The following is a 17,685-nucleotide window of genomic DNA, read 5'->3' as shown; positions in this document are numbered from 1 at the left end:
ATGGTTAAGGCAGTTAAAGGTTGCCGTGGAGAACTGAATTCTATGTCTGCCTCTGCCACAGAGTTCCTGTTTTATGCTAGGCAAGTCACTTAGACCAAACTTTTCAGAGATGGTCACTAACCGTATGTTCCTCATTTTCTGGGCTCCTGACTTGAGACCCCGGGACATTATTTGTGGAAGTGCTGAGCGCTCATAACTGCAGCTGAAATGAATGGGAACTCTGCTTGAATATATAAAGTGCTATATGATACTAGGTACTCTGAAAATCTGGTCCTAGGTGTCTCAAACTGGGCACTCAAATTTAGTGGATACTTTTGTTCTTAATCTTCCTAGTCTTCCTGGTCTTAATCTTCCTGGTCTTAATCTTCCTGGTCTCCATCTGTAAAATGGAGATAATACCATCCTCTCACCTCACAAGCAGTAGTATAGCTAGGGGGGGGAGCGGGGCAGCGGCCACTCTGCCACTGAGCAGAAGTGGCGCCTTTTTAATTTTTACTCACCCAGCGGCGCTCCGGGTCTTTGGCAGCACTTCGGCAGCAGGTCCTTCACTCGCCCCGGGTGTGTTCGATGGCACTGAAGGCCCCACTGCCGAAATGCCGCCGAAGACCTGCGGAGTGAGCGAAGGATTCACCACTAAAGTGCTGCCGAAGACCTGGAGCGCCATCCCATCAGTAAAAGCGCCGCTGGGTGAGTAAAAGCACCGCAGTGGGTGGCGCCTTTTTTGTGATCGCTCCCCCTGTTCGTTCCACCTGGCTACGCCACTGCTTACAGGGCAGTTGTGAAGATAAATTAATTAATGTCTGTGAAATACTCGGATACTATGGTGATGAACACCGTGAAAAACCCATGAGGAAATTAATAAATTCGTCTTCATAGCAGATTTTGTGATGCTGTGGCCAAAAGAGCTAATGTGATCCTTGGATATATAAACAGGAATCTTGAGTTGCAGAAGAGAGATTATATTACCTCTGTATTTGGCAACCACTACTGGAATACTGTATCCACAATTCAGGAAGGATATTGATAAATGGAAGAGGGTTCAGAGAAGAGCCATGAGAACGTTTAAAGGATTGGAAGATGTGTCTTACATCTGGTCTGCACTTGGGAGGGCGGGGGGGATCAATCTAAGTTATGCAGCTTCAGCTATGTGAACAACGTAGCTGAAATCGACGTACTTAGATCTACTTACCATGGTGTCTTCACTGTGGTAAGTCGATGGCTAACACTCCCCCGTCAACTCCACCTGCGCCTCTCACCCTGGTGGAGTACCAGAGTCGATCGCTGCCCGTCGATCCAGCCAGTAATATAGACAAGCCCTTAAAGTGATAGACTAGAGGAGCCCATTATGTTTAGTTTAGCAAAGCGGCTGTTAAGGGGTGACTTGATCACAGTCTGTAACTACCTACCTGGGGAACAGAAATTTGATAATACAGGGCTCTTCAATCTAGCACAAAGCTATAGCAAGATCCCAATGACTGGAAGCTGGAGCTAGACAAATTCATACCTGAAACAAGGTGCACATTTTTAATTGGGTAATTATCCAGTGGAACAATTTACTGATGGTTATGGTGGATTCTCCATCACTGGAAACATTTTACATTAAGTTTAGAAGTTTTTTAAAGATATGCTGTAGTTCAGTCAAGAATTAATTCAGAGAAGTCCTGTGTCCTATGTTATGGAGAAAGTCAGACTAGAAATCACAATGGCCCCTTCTGGCCTTTTAACTTCCAAATCAGTGAATAGTGTGCAGTAAATAAGGCCTAGGGTCAAATGTTGAACAGTGAGGATAAAAGAAAATATTGAATAGCGATTGAACACTGTCCAACCTATGTACAGAATGATGCAAAGTCCTTAATGACAATTAAAAAAGTAACAACCACCACTTACCTAAGGCCTTATCTACACTGGGATTTCAGGCACCAGTGTAGACCATTTGCACCAGCACAGCTTACTCTGGTTTTAAGCTGGATAAACTGCACTAATGCTAATCCTGTTGCACTGTTGTAAATGGTGTAAAGGGATGGCCTCACTAGCTACATGAATAGCTGAAATGTCCATGGTGACAAGATCTGAGGTTAGCTCTGATGTCCAGGGCCGTCCTTAGGCATAGGCAGAATAGGCAATGGTGTAGGGCCCCACACTGCCTGGGGGCACCACTCAGCAGGCAGCCCAGACAGTGTAGAAGCAGGGCTGCTGGGTCCTAGAGAGAGCCGAATGCAGCACAGTCTGAGGGACGGGATTGGCTGCTGGGGTCTCTGGGAAGGGGAGGGGGTGGGGGTTGGGAAAGGAGCTCACCTGTGAGTGTGACTCTTTACCCCCGGCTGAGGTCAGGTTAGGCAGGCTCCGTGGCTCTGGAACCAGTATTCTTTGTTGTCTCCCATAACATCCATTCTTCTCCCCCCGCCCCACGGAGCACCCCCTCCTTTCTCCCTCCTCCCCAGGAGCACCCCTCTCTCTCTCCTCCCTCCCCTCCGTCAGGGCTGGGTTGGGTGAAGTGCTGGGGGGGAGGCGAGGCTGGCTGGCTGCTTGCTGAGGAATGAAAGTGAAAGTAACTGACTTCCTGGGCAGGCAGCCAGGATTGGAATGTCACACAGGGTTTGGCTGGGGTTAGCCAGATGTGTGACAAATCAGGATCGGGGTGGGGTGAGCAGATATCCCTATTTTGTAGGGACAGTCCCAATTTTGGGGTCTTTTTCTTATATAGGCTCCTTATATACCCCACCCCCCCCATCCCTGTCCTGATTTTACACACTTTCTGTCTGGTCACTCTAGGTGGGGGTAATTGGTGCCTATATAAGGCAAAGCCCCAAATATTGGGACTGGCCCTATAAAATCAGGACATCTGGATCTGGCCACCCTAGCTGGGGAGCGCCTCTCCCCTGGGCTGGCAGCTGCCAGCTATCCATCTCATCTAAGGGGAGCTGCATAAGGCAGGATGAGCTGCTGTGGCTCCATGGGTGCCCTGTCCCTGAGATCAGATGCTGTGCTAACTTCACCATGGTCCATAAGGCTGGTGGTGGTGCCCATTGGTGTGTGATTGGACCTGAGGGTTTGCTGCTGCTGTTGCCACTCTGCACCTCAAGAGGTGGATTTTGGGGTCCTGCAGTTTTCCACCTATCTCCTCCTCTACTGCAGCTGTTGGGCCAGCGGGCTGGGGGGTGAGCCAAGCATGAAAGCAGTACTGTGTTGCCATTTAGATTGTCATTTAACAACTTTGTTTGCCAAAAATTCTTGCTAACAATCCTGAATCCATTTCAATATTATTTAAAAAAAAATCAATATCTTAGCCAAAAACAGAAAATTAAGTTGTTGACAATTATTAGTGACAGGTTTGGTTTGAGGCAGGGAGTGGGCCAGTTTTCATCAGAGAAACAAAACATGTTGACTGACTTTCCTATAGCCTGTTACTCCTGATAAGAGCCCAACAACTGTAACATGCTCATCTCCTTACTAGTGTATAAAGCAGGGGTTGGCAACCTACAGCACACGTGTCAAAGGTGGCAGGTGAGCTGATTTTTGATTTTATGCAGCAGCAGGCTGAGTGGCTCAGCCCATCACTGCTCTGGGGTTCCGGCTGCTGCCCTATTGCCAGCTGGGATACCAGCCATCGGCCCCACTCAGCACCTGCTGCTGGCCTGGGGACCCCCAAGGAACCCCAGGCTGGCAGTGGGCTGAGCAGGCCAGCCGAACCACTCAACCTGCTGTCAGCCTGGGGTTCCATTCACTCAGCCGGCAGCGGGCTGAGTGGGCTGGTGGCGGGCTGAGCAGGGCCGATGGGGGGTTGAGTGGCTCAGTCTGCTGCCAGTCTGGGGTGCCAGCAGCACTCAGCCTACTGCTACTCCAGGGTTCCGGCTGCCGGCCCCTTGCCAGTCAGGAGCTCAGCCGCCAGCCCCACTCTGCCTCCTGCCAGCCTGGGTGAGCAGAATCCCAGGCTGGTAGCGGGCTGAGGGGGGATTGGCTGCCGGGATCCTGGCTGGCAGGAGTTGGTGGTCAGAACCCCAGACTAGCAGCGGGCTGAGCAGGGTCTGGGATCCTTGTCTAGGGTTCCAGCCACCAGCCTGCTGCCGGTTTGGGGTTTCATTTACTCAGCTGGCAGTGGCCTGAGCAGGACTGGTGGCCAAGACCTCAGATAATAACAATAGTTTATTTATATAATATAGACATAGAGAGAAACCTTCTACAAACATTAAAATATATTACTGGCACGAGAAACCTTAAATTACAGTGAACTTGGCACACCACTTCTGAAAGGTTGCCGACCCGACCCCTGGTATAGAATGACCATATGTTGTACTAAGATTCTCCTGCTTTTTTTTTTTCCCTGTGAGTCAGTATAACTTTTGCCAGCCCAGAAGTTGGGCAGCCAATGTTTTACGTTTTCACAATGTTTTCTCCAACTTTCATAAAGTAAATACATAGTTAATATGAGTTAAAAAGGCCAGGGACACTTCTTTGTGAAGAATCTATACAACAGATCATGCCCATAGACGATCCAGAAAAGAAATTTGAGGTTGAATTTTTTAATGTTGTGATGGATAAAGCAGTATCTGCTGTTGGTGAAAGGTTTAATACCTTGCAAGTACACCATGAACAGTTTGGATTTTTGTATGACATAACTAAATTCAACGAAATAGGAAAACAAGAGCAACTAATGACAAAGTGCAAGAACCTAGAGAGCCTCCTGAAGCACGGTGATAGTTTTGATTTAAATGGACTTGAACTGTATGAAGAATTGAGTACACTGTCATCAATGTTGCCACATGCAAAATCGGTGATGGACATTGTACAGTTTATTCATACCCGCAAACTTGTTGACATATATCCTAATGTGTACATTTCCACTCGTATTCTACTGACAATTCCTTTAACAGTAGCGTCAGGAGAACGGAGTTTCTCAAAACTAAAGCTCATTAAAAACTATCTCCGCTCTACAATGAGTCAGGAACGCTTAACTGGTCTTGCTATTCTTGCAATCGAACAAGACACGACTTTGTCTTTGTCATACGATGACATTATTACTGATTTTGCAGCCAAAAAAGCCAGAAAGATTGCTTTTAATTAAAAACAAATCTTTGTTTCAATACCTCTTCATATAAATTTCCAATAAAATTTTGATAAATTAAAAAAAAATTGCATCATTCTGTCATCAGAATTTTTTCTATAGTGCTGCTTCTTTAGTGCTAGTCAATCAGCATTACAGTGTGCTTAATTAAGTTAAACTGGTTTTAATAACGTGAATGTGGCAAGTTTTCCAATACTGTAAGCTTATGTTTGTGTTGCTAAGAGCAGGTCAGGCACAGGGGCACCAGTTTAATAATCTCGCCTAGGGCACCATAAATCCTAAGGCCGGCCCTGCTGATGTCCATCCACCATAGGTATAGCAAGAAAGTTGGGTCTATATTTTCAAAAGTAATTGGTCATTTTGCATGCTTCAATTTTTGTGTGTTCAAATTGCCAACTGAAAAAAAAGTTTTGACCTATAAAGACTGGGTTCTCAGCACTCTCTGAGTGTCAGGCACTTTGAAGGTGTATCAAGTTGGGTATCCAAACTGACTAGCTGCTTTTTGAAAATGGCCATGAAGTGTGGTTTTTGTTTCATTTTTATTGTAGTTCTGTGTTTTGTTTTTGTTTTTCTGAAGTCATTTACTTAATTATATGTTGTTTAATTTGTGATGTTGTGCCATCTCTGTATTTTAAAGAGATCTTTATATGTGTCAAATCGATTTTTAAAATAAACTGTTAAAACAAACCTAGAAATAATTAGTCTGTTTTGCCTCTTGTTTTTCCCCCTAGCACCATCTATGCCACCGTATGAGCTGGAAACACCTTTGAATCAAACTGACAGTACTGTGACAATCCTGCTGAAACCTGCACAGAGCAGAGGAGCTCCTGTCAGGTATAAAGGGGGACATCTTTACAAAATTAAAATTAAATCGATTAATTTCTTGAATGTGTTTTCTGGGGATTTTCTACACCGAAATCAGAGTCTAAATCCATGTCTGTATTAGTGCTAATTAAAATAAATAACCGAAGAAAATGGAAGTGCTTTGATGTTGAGTGTTCGGGTGTTGTTTAAAGGATTTGATCCAGATGCAAGTGGCTTGTTCTTTGAAGATAAGGAACAAAGCCACAGTGCTGTTGTGTGGGTGGCTTCTTTACTACTTTAAGGTAATTGCTTACTACAATGTTATGAGTTCAAGGACATAGTGCACTTTTTATCCTGACTTGCTATGTTTTTATAGCTGCTCTTTCTGTTTACCTCAGGATTTACTTACAACTATTTAAGACTTTTACTAAGTTAACTAATACAAAAATGTATTATAAAATTAATGACGTTTAACAGTTAGACCCGTTTGGCAGGAAGAGGAAAGAACACTGAAAAATCAACAGCTCAACCTGTTTAGATTTTTCTATTACCCATTTACATGGGTATAACTTCCCATTTGTAATGGTTTGTATTCCACAAGTAGGTACACGATTCTGTCTAAATCTTACAATGTTTTAGATTAAAAGAATTTCATTCTTTACAGAAAGAAACAGAAGAATGACCCGCTGCTTTGAATATAAACCATTGAGGATCTCAGCATTCTGAATATTTGTAATTAAAGACTACAGAAATACAGATTTCTGCAAGATTAGACTCTTTACTTCTGAATTATCAGATAGATTCTAGAACAGTAAATCCTATTGTTACTGAAAGAACGCATTTACATCCATAATTAAGAACTTTCAAGGCACTTTGTTGATGTAGTTTTTGATAATTTTTGTCAGTTTCTGAAGTATGGTTCTGATATATCCAGACATGAGTAAATTGAACTATTCAACTGCACGTTATTATTTAATATAGTATTACAGCAAGGTATCCTACCTTTAATTAGATTATTTTCTGTTTTCTGTAATAGAACTTATCTATTTTTGAATGGTTGAATTCAAAAGAAGGAAGGTGCAATCTTATTTACTGTTTAGATCTTTTTGAATGAGACATTTTCTTTTGGGAACTGTGGCAGGGCACTGCGGGGGAAGCCCTAATCAGCTCCTGCCACTCCAGCCCCAATCAGGGGAAATGGGTTGGAGCTGGGCCTTTGGCTAGGACCGGCCTGAAAACTGGCCACACCTGCCAGCCTTGTTAACAGGGGCTAAAAGCTCGGGAGGAAGTGAGTTCAAGAAGGGGGACGGAGACCAGGAGGAGAGAGTAGGCCCCAAAGGCGCCAAGAGTCTGCTACTCTTTTGCCACTGAGGCCTGTGCTAGAACAAATCTATAATTAATCTGTAAATAGTTGGCGTCTGGTAGTGGGAACTGGATACAGGAATAAAGAGCACAGATGTTGCACCAGCTTGAAGTGGTCCTGACTCATTGGAGAGCAGGACCAGAAGGCTGAACCCAGCGGGGCACAGTGAGCAGCCCCATTACAGGAACATACCAAACAGTTGAGAAAAAATTGAAAGCAATAAAATCAGATTTTATCTGAACTGGCCTGTTTTGCAGATTATACACCTCTACCCCGATATAATGCGGTCCTCGGGAGCCAAAAAATCTCTCTGCCTTATAGGTGAGACTGTGTTATATTGGGTTTGGTCCGGTACGGCATACTGGCAAGAGCTGGTACAGTGTACTGGCGAGAACTGGGCTCCGGTGGTGATTTAAAGGACCCAGGGCACTACACACATTTGGATATAACGTGGTAAAGCAGCGGGGCTTGGGTGGCACTTTAAAGGGCCCAGGGCTCCCCGCTGCTTTACTGCATTATATCCGAATTCATGCTTTATTATGTTGCATTCTATCTGGGTAGAGGTGTACTAGAACTGGAACCACATAAATTTTTCCTCTTTCTAGCTTTCCTGTTTCAAACCATTTTATTAAATAACTTTGGTTCATCTCATCTTATTTCTCAATGCTGTAGTAGAGTCCTGAATATAAACATTGAGATTAAAATGGCACAAAGTAGTTATGTTACTACATAAACACAAGCTTGTTAGACCATAACTAAAGAATGAGTTCAATTGCTTTTATCTAGCCTACTGAATTAAATACAGTTGACTCCTGGAAGTATTGATAGGTTGAAAATCTCACCTATAATACAAAGGCAGTAGTTGGGAGATTTTAAAATGCCAAGTAAGGGAATAAGTGGTTAGAGAAATAGAAAGAGGAATTTAGAGTAACGTCAAACTACAGAGCCACAGAATCAGATGAACGCATGATAGCAAATTTAAAAAGCTCTTTTGCAACAGCGCCTAAAATAAAATAGGTGCAGATGCCAAACTAGTAGTGTAAATAATGAGTGAAAGAGGGAATAAAAATTAAAGTGGGGATTTCTTTAATATTATTTTAATGTTTATTGTGCATTACACACTCAGATATATTGTCATTGCATTGTTTACAGAACATGTTCTGGGAATGGATTTTTTTTTTTAATCTGTATTCACTGGGTCTTGAAAATTCAGCTATACTTCATGAATGCATTTCACTAAGATGGTTGTCTATTGATTCTGTTATAACCATCCTGCTTCGTTAATGCAGATTCTTGGAAGTGCACTAAACTTTTCAGTGTAAATTGTTGTTGTCATTTTATTGATCAACAAATCAGCTGCGTCACATAAATTATTTAATTCCTGAAGTAGGTAAGGAAAGTACAGATTCTAGTATTCATGTCACTGATGTTAATACTTGAGGTAACTAAGAGCTTTGGTTTCTTTTCCATGATTAAATATTTTTCTTTAGTGATATATAAAAAACTTTTTTTTTACCTTGTTTAGAATCCCCTCACCCATAATCGCAATATACAAAAGAAATGCTTATTGTTTGGCAGTTAAAGGACATTTCAAAAAGTAGACTTTGTAGACATGTTCAAGAGCCTCTATTTGCCACTGTAAAGTTCATGTTAATCAGACCGAGCTGTACATCAGGTTTAAAAGAATCACACGATTTAACATTGTTAAAATATATTTTAACAGTTATAATACAGTAAAATATTATACAGATTGGTTGTTTTGTCTTCTGTTTTGTATTTGTGTGTTTTATGACTGTTACTTCGTTTATTTCCAGGTAATTATTTTTTAGTTATATTTCGGTAAAGAAATATTACATTCAATAATAATTAATATATTCACTTATTTATCTGTTGGTTTAACTATTTTGGTGTGTAGAATATATGTGATTTACAAGACTTTTTCTCCTTTGAGTTTCTAAAGGCTTCTGGCTGAGTAGAAATTATCTGAATATGTTTACTACATACAGGTCTCTTTTTGCAAATTTTATAAACATACACTCGCAATGTGTATGTGTTGTTATGTTATGTGAAACCAAGTACATTATAAAAAGATATATAATATTTTAAAACCATACTCACAACGTTAGTTTCCATTGAAAAATCCCAAAGGTGTGCCAAAACATAAATTGTCCAAAGCAGCAGCATAATTCGCCACATATAAATTATCCACCCCCCTACTACATGTCTTCTATTGTAGGACCATTGTAGCACCTTTTAATGAGGGGAAAGTGACATAAAATCTTAGGGCCAGATTCTGTCTGCCTCTTGTGAGTGGTTTACGGTATGGGGAAACCCCTTTTTGCACCCTGAGCCAGTCCACTCAGAATTACAGCTTGTTTAGAGCTGCTCCATATTTACTACCTGGAAGTACAACGTTCCTTAGAGATGATAAAAAGGAGAATTTCCTACATACACACTGGCAAGCACAATAGGCTGGCCAAAGGTATAGAACAGGGGTAGGCAACCTATGGCACGGGTGCCAAAGCTGGCATGCGAGCTGATTTTCAGTGGCACTCACACTGCCTGGGTCCTGGCTACTGGTCAGAGGGGCTCTGCATTTTAATTTAATTTTAAATGAAGCTTCTTAAACATTTTAAAAACCTTATTTACTTACTAGTTTAGTTATATATTATAGACTTATAGAAAGAGATATTCTAAAAACGTTAAAATGTATTACTGGCACGCAAAACCTTAAATTAGAGTGAATAAATGAAAACTCAGCACACCACTTCTGAAAGGTTGCTGACCCCTGGTATAGAAGTAAATAGCAACACACACAGCAGTTGGGCCGCAGCCACTCTGTACCCAGAAGGTATTCTGGCTCCTCATGTCAAAGAGCATCTTAGTTCTCCCTTTGGGGTGATAGGGCTCTGCCCTAGCCCTTGTGTAGGGCTGTGCCTAAACGGCACTGTGGACCCCCTAAAGAGGGGGAGAGAGCAATACCTAAGTCCATCTTTACATGAAGTGAGGTCAGAGAGCAGGATGCAGTTTCATGCATGATTTGTGTAAGCAGATACCGCAAGTGTGAGCACAAACTCAGGGTCCAAACACATAAGCGTTTAGACATTTGAATATTGAATTATGCAGTCAGAGGCCATGTTTGCACATAATGTTGCCCAGTTTATATGCAAAAGTGTGGTAATAGCACATGCATAAGAAGGCATCCAAATGAATGCAGATTTAACTCTGACCTTTGGCCCTTTACAAGCTTACCTATGTTACCTTTACTGATTTATTTATTTGTAATGTCCCACCATTCCCACTGCTGACAGTGCATGAGTGTTAGTGCAATGGTGATAGATCTCTTTAAAATGCTAGTGTAGACATAGCTGAAGAGGAAAAGACATAGACCCAGGGAGGGAGAGATATAGACACCTAAGGAAAAGAATTGGTAGTCTCTACAAGGTGTTCCTATTAATATGGGAAGCACATTTCTGCCTTTTACAAAGCACATTGAAAAACATTTGAGATATCAATTGACAGATAATGGTATGGTTTTATGTTCAAATACTACTACTGCATTATTAAAATTCTGAAATACAGTATTTTTAAAATGCTATATGCTGAACATACATTAAGACTCTGTAGTCTAACTGGCATCACGTGAGTTTGATTTTCTTGTAGAAATGTCTGTTCTCTGCCTATCACACCCTTCCCTGCTATTTATGTTTTATTTAGAATGCATAATTTAGGAGTTTGTAAAGGTGTGTAGTTGAATGCTGGTCTGTTGGCTCAGACCCTGCTACCTGCCATCGTCTGCAAACTGTATTTCCAAATCATAGTTTTACAACCTGTAAGTCAGCCAACAAGCTTGCTTGAGCAAGTTTGAGATAGAGAAATGATGGAGCTTTATTGATGCTCATCATTGTCACTACTTTATGGCAAATGAGTTTTCTTATTTACAGCTGAAAGGTCAATCTCAGTTTAATTGAGGGAGCAGTGCAATAATTGCTTATGCTGTAAAAATGTTGTAATCCTTTTTTGTTATAATAGAGAACTTGCTTTGAATTTTTGGTCCAAGTTGCTTAGGTGCTTTTACAGCAGCTCATCTGTTATGCTGCCTTGTTTTGAAATTTGCACGATCTTTTTACTGCAGCTTGTCATAACTTAGTCCCAGATTTGGACCTTAGCGTCCAAAATATGAGAGTTAGCATGAAAACCTCCAAGCTTAGTTACCAGCTTGGACCTGGTACTTGCTGCCACCACCCAAAAAATTAGAGTGTTTTGGGGCACTCTGGTCCCCCCGAAACCCTTCCCTGGGGACCCCAAGACCCAAACCCTTGAGTCTCACAACAAAGGGAAATAAATCTTTTCCCTTCCCCCCTCCAGGTGCTCCTGGAGAGATACACAGACACAAGCTCTGTGAATCTAAACAGAGGGAGTCCACCCTCTGTAATTCCAATCCTGGAAACAAAAGCACTTTCCTCTTCACCCAGAGGGAATGCAAAATCAGACTAGTAAATCTAACACACACACAGATCTCCCTCTGACTTCTTCCTCCCACCAATTCCCTGGTGAGTACAGACTCAATTTCCCTGAAGTTTCCCAGAAAAGAAAAACTCCAACAGGTCTCAAAAAGAAAGCTTTATATAAAAAAGAAAGAAAAATACATACAAATGGTCTCTCTGTATTAAGGTGACAAATACAGGGTCAATTGCTTAAAAGAATATTGAATAAACAGCCTTATTCAAAAAGAATACAATTCAAAGCACTCCAGCAACTATAGACATGTAAATACCAAAGAAAAGAAACCACATAACTCACTATTTGATCTCTTTGTCCTTACACTTGGAAACAGAAGATTAGAAAACAGAAATCACTTCTCAAAGCTGAGAGAAAAGCAGGCAGGCAGACAAAGACACAAACTTCCCTCCACCCAGAGTTGAAAAAAATCCTGTTTCCTGATTGGTCCTCTGGTCAGGTGCTTCAGGTGAAAGAGACATTAACCCTTAGCTATCTGTTTATGACACAGCTAGTCCAGGATCCCTTGGCAAATGAGACTTTGATTCCTTAACTCCTAGAGGCAGTGCCAAGTATCACTGACAACCTCATAGATAATGGTACCTGCAGTGCTGGCTCCAGGCACGAGCATTCCAAGCAGGTGCTTGGGGCGGCAATCTGCAAGGGGCGGCAGTGTGTGTGTTTTTGCCCCCAAGCAGCGCGCCGAATTGCTGACAGGGGCGCGGGGGCAAGTCTGTGTGCCGTTAGGGCAGCACGTGCATATCCATGGTGGCGGCAATTTGGCGGCAGCTTCTATGTTCAGCTGTCCGTGACGGCGCAGCTTCTGTCTTCCAGCTGAAGACAGAAGCTGCCGCCTAATTGCCACTGCCGTGGAAATACACGTGCTGCCCTAACAGCACACGCACTGCCCCCGCCGTCAGCGGCAGCAATTCAGTGCGCTGCTTGAGGCAGCAAAAACAGTAGAGCTGGTCCTGGGTACCTGTCATTTATTAACATGATTATTAAAACTTAATCTATAACAATTAAAATAAGATGGATCTTAAGCAACTCCAGTGTTAGAACAGGATGGGTAAAGTACATCTTAAATCTAATCAGATAACTTTTCTGTTTCATATAGACCTATGAAAAGTCAGAGGGGAGAGCAAACCCAGGGTTGGGGAACGGGGACTGCTCCTCTTCCCCTATAGTAAATGATGCTCATTTGGTTTGTTCTCTCTTGAGTGTTAAAGCGAGTAAAAAGTGATAAAAACATGCTTTGTCCATTATAGTGAGCAGATCAGTCTCTGAATATATACACACGGCGGTGCCAGCTTTACAGTCGCTCTTCAGAATAGGACCACGCTTTAAGCACTGAGTCATTGCAGCCCACATTTTAAAAAGTGCACACACACTTCTGTGCCTGCCTGACTTCCATGCACGTAATGATCAGTGCATGCACACAAGTCCACTGTTTAAAAACCATAATAGAAAGATGCTGTTGCGCTGTGTTCCTACATTTGTCAAAGTAAAACAGGGCTTGCTTTTGTTTTTTACTGTGTTATCTGTAAGGATAAGACTGTATAATTCAGGTATTCCCTAAGTAGCTGATGAACAGGACTGCATAGGAATGTATCGTTCAACACTGTTTCTTATTTCTTTGTTTTTTCCCCTTTTTGAAGAGATTTATCACCCTAACTGTTTGTAACATCAAACTTCTTGTTCTTGTTTTGTTTATTAATATTACCATGGCCCCATTCAGAATTAATGCCACGTTGAGCTTAGAACTGCCGGACATACAGAGGGATATCATCCTTGTCTTGAGCAGCTTTCAGTCTGTTAGTGTTACTGTATGATATACATGTGCTCTTTCCCCAGTTGAGCAGTGGGATTTTGCACAGCGTGGTTTATGTCCCATGGAAGCCATCTTTTCCATAAAAACAATGGTAGCCAAGAAAATTAACTTACTCTTTACCATGCAATTATTGTTACCGTATTCCACAATGATGTGAAGAAATAACCTGGGTCACTATTTAATTTTGTTACCCATAACTATTTTTCTTTGTTTTCGACAAATTTCCTAGAGAGGTTAACTTCACCATGGTTTGAATCTCATTAGTTTTTCTCCTCTTGAGGGTCACATTCCAAGGTGAGGTGAGGTCCCAAGTGAAAGGAATAGAATAGTTTCTAGTGAGCATTCATCTACTTCACAGAGTCATTAGTTGGCTCAACCTCGTCAGTTATATTTGGAAGTCATAGCAGGCTAGGCACTGAAAAGCTTGAGGTGTTGCCCATCAAGTCAAATATGCATTGACAGTATTGTGTGGAGATGTTCTTTCATCTTGTTTGGCTCTTGCAGACTCAGTTAGTTTTCATGAACATTAACATTTACTGAGCATTTTAATATGAAGAAAGACAAAAATTTGATTGCAGTGATTCTGACTTAAAGCAAATGCATTGTACTGCATTGTGTACTCTGAGATTATATGACAAAATGTCTAGTAATTTGTACATTTCAAATGTTAAGATAATTTTAAAATAAATTTCATAGTAAAAGTAGATCAAGTAACTGAGTAAAACCGTGGCAACAGATTCACATGGCCATTTTCACCATCAGGCCCAAAATCTTGTGTGATTTTCTTAGTTTCAGGTTCTGTTACAAAAGTCCAGCTCTAATAATTACTGAGTATTAGGTTGAATTTCCTATAGGTATTTGTCCTTCTACAATGGCACATTTTTATACTGCCGTAGACCCTGGACTTTGTCTTCTACATATAATTGTTAAATGTTTGTTTTGTTTTTCATTAGTGATAGAGTGCCGTGTTTGTAAGTAGAGAGCTCACAAAGTTTGCTGGCCTTTTAACCTTAGCGTCAGCCAGGCACAGCACAAGTCTTCCCTGATCATGGGCCTCAGATTGTCAGTTCCAGTCCTGAATCTCTTGACTAGAAAATGTCACCCATGCATAACTGTGCGAGTTTCTGTGATATGTTCAAAAGGATATTAAAATATGGCCACCAAACACCGATTTGCTTATGACTCTGACAACTTATTTCCCTCAAGAGAGCCCCATTTCTAAATGAGAATAAAGTTGACAGGCAGTGCCCAGCATCAGTGTGTAAAGCTTGGTTCAGGCTTTTTGGTGTGCATGTAGACCTTGATGATGGCATTTAGCCGTGGACCCGCACTCAGGGCAATGCAGATTCACATCACTGCATCGCTCCAGGGAAGTTACATAGGGATTGTGCCTCCTGTGTTTAGGGGGAGGGTGCACACTACCTCATCCTTTTGGAGGCTGGTATGAATAAACCAAGCACACCGCCTTCTATTCAACTGCTAGGAGCTATCTCCATGGATCCGTACATTCCCAGGCCAGAAGAGGCCATTGTGATCAACTAGTCTGATCTTCGGTATAACACAGGCCATAGAACTTCCCCAAAATAATTTCTTGAACATACATTTAAAAAATTATCTAATCTTAATTTAAAATTTGACAATGATGGAGAATTCACTACGACTCTTGGTAGATTGTTCCAATGGTTAATTACTCTCACTGTCTTGCAGAGGTCTTGTGGAAAGAATATGGCATCGTGTAATTACAATTAAAGACTGAATCATAACACAAACATGTAAGGGGGCAGAATTAAGGTTGCAAGAGCAAAGTAGCATCTTGAGCAGACATTCCAAGCCAACAAGTCAGTGTCCTCATTTGATCACAAGTAAAATTAGGAAGAAGAGGAGAAACTGTATGTGGAGGGAGAAAAAAGTAGCTATTAATGTGCTCCCAATGAAACATTACCATCGTATGCTGAATAATGTTTCATTTTGCTGAACATTAATATGAAAAACTTTCTTTTCACAGTACTGTTCATTTAAGCAGGTGGAGAAATTAATGGCATTTCCAACAAGTGTCATGACAGTAAAACATTGCTAAGTAAGACCTAATCTGCAAAACCAGCTTACATTAAATGACATAAAGAAACATTACAGCCACTTACTGGGCTGTACGACTGACAGCATTTGCTATTTAGAAAGGAGCAATAGAAATACTTCATCGTGACACAGATGCTGAGAATGGTAAGATAAATGTCTAAGGCCCTATAGAAGTGTTGAATTTGAGGAGAGATTACTGTGGAGATATATGATGGGGGTAAAGGAATTAACTACATTCTAACCTTTAGAGTTGAAACTATTTTCAGGATTAGCATTACAGGGCAGTAGCAGCACAAGGCTAGAACCTAATCTGTATTTTAACAGCTGTTTTTGATCCTAAATTATGCAGAAGCTCACATCTAGCTCTGAAGAGCTGTAAGGGTTCATGCTGGCAGAAACACCTCTGCTCCTCCTGTGTTCCTGCCTGCAGAGAGAGAATACAAAGTCAGCAATAATTTACCACAGCAGACATGCATCTGGGGAAGAGGAGACAATGCCTCAAAGCAGCTGTTCCCCTGGACCTGCTTATCTCATTCCATGCTGCTGGACATTGCCCTGCAGAATCTCCACAGAGACATTATTAGACTCAAAGGAAAGGGGAATGATGCCACAGAGATGCCACAATCTCCTATTACAGTTTCCTGAGCTGAAATCCACTAGCTCCCCATCCTCTCCACTTATGGAAACAGAGACTATGATATGGCCCTAAGTTGAATAGAGGGAAAGATGTGGATATGTGTACACTGCAGTTAAACACCAGTGGGCTGGCCCATGTCACCTGACTTGGACTTGTGGGGCTCAGGCTTGTGTATTTGGTTGTCCTGGTAATAGCCCCTTGTTGTTGCTATGGCCACAGAGTTAGATTATTAGAGGATAGCCCAACCAGTTTTGACTAAATTGGTTAGTTCAGTGTGTGTAAATAAATGGTTGCTTTTTAAGGCTTACAGCTCTCTGGTCTCCAGTGATTTCTTCCTAAACCTGCTGCCCCCAAGAATACAACAAAGTGGTGATGAGGGTGGGATACCTCTGCTACCCCAGCAACAGAAGGAAGTAGAAGTCAAGGTAAAGGGAAAAAAAAAACCTACTAAACTCTTTTAGCTGTTGCTTGTTGGCACTGACTGTGAAACTGAAACTAAAACCATGGCTACGCTTACAGGGCCACTGGAACCTTTTGAGGAGAATATAGTGCAATGGCATGTGTATACTGAGCGTTTTGAGCTTTTTGTGTTGCAAATGACATTACAGAAGTGAAGAAGGTCCCAATATTCTTAAGTGTTGTGGAGGCTAAAACCTACTCCCTGCTACGTAGCTTACTGCCTGAGACCAAACCTTACAGTGACACTGTGGAAATCCTGAGGTCCCATTTTCTCCCAAAACCACTGGTAATTGCTGAAAGATATAGGTTCCACAAAAGAGACCAAAAAGAAGATGAAACAGTTGTACAATTTGTAGCAACTTTAAAAAAGCTAGCAGAACATGGTGAATTTAAGCAGATGTTAAATGATGCCCTATGTGACAGGTTAGTATGTGGCCTGTACAGTGAAGCTATATGGAAGCGCCTACTGACAGAGGCTCAGCTTACTTTATAGAAGGCCATTGATATTGCAGTTTCCATGGAACTGGCTACAAAGGAGGTGCAATACGTCGCTGCATTCCCTAGGGTGCATAAAGTGTCACAAGAACCTACCCACAAAACTGTACAGAGTCAGGAATGTTACTGCTGTGGTAAGTCAGGTCACCAGGCATCAGAATGCTGGTGTAAGGACCTAGTGTGTCAACACTGTGGCAAAGAGAGACACATTGCGTGTGCCTGTAAACAAAGAAAAAGAGGCCTATGGTCTGGCCAACCAAAAGGGGGAACCCTGCATACCCTGGAGCAGACCCAGGATGACCAAGGTGACACCTCATCGCAAGAAATGCCACTGCACGTTTTGTCTTTGGCAGTGGGCTCACATGAATACTGGGTAATCCCATTGTTGGATGGCAAACCTACACACACGGAACTGGACACCGGTGCAGCTGTCTCGTTGGTCTCCAAGGCTGTTTATA

At 41.9% G+C, this 17,685-nt stretch overlaps 1 protein-coding gene across 7 annotated transcripts in view; it reads left to right on the top strand.

Annotated features, from left to right (window-relative positions):
• PTPRM (protein tyrosine phosphatase receptor type M) overlaps window positions 1-17,685 on the top strand; it is a 729,462-nt gene that overhangs the window by 411,286 nt on the left and 300,491 nt on the right. For all 7 annotated transcript variants that reach the window (XM_050942101.1, XM_050942100.1, XM_050942099.1 and 4 more), the window contains exon 11: window positions 5,794-5,896. In XM_050942101.1, the coding sequence (XP_050798058.1) occupies window positions 5,794-5,896 (103 nt within the window). The remainder of the gene's footprint in view (window positions 1-5,793; window positions 5,897-17,685) is intronic.

Source organism: Gopherus flavomarginatus, chromosome 2 (assembly GCF_025201925.1).
Source record: "Gopherus flavomarginatus isolate rGopFla2 chromosome 2, rGopFla2.mat.asm, whole genome shotgun sequence".
Classification (NCBI taxonomy): Eukaryota; Metazoa; Chordata; order Testudines; family Testudinidae; genus Gopherus; species Gopherus flavomarginatus.
The sequence above is the reverse complement of the archived record's forward strand: the minus strand, read 5'-3'. Positions and strand labels throughout refer to the sequence as shown.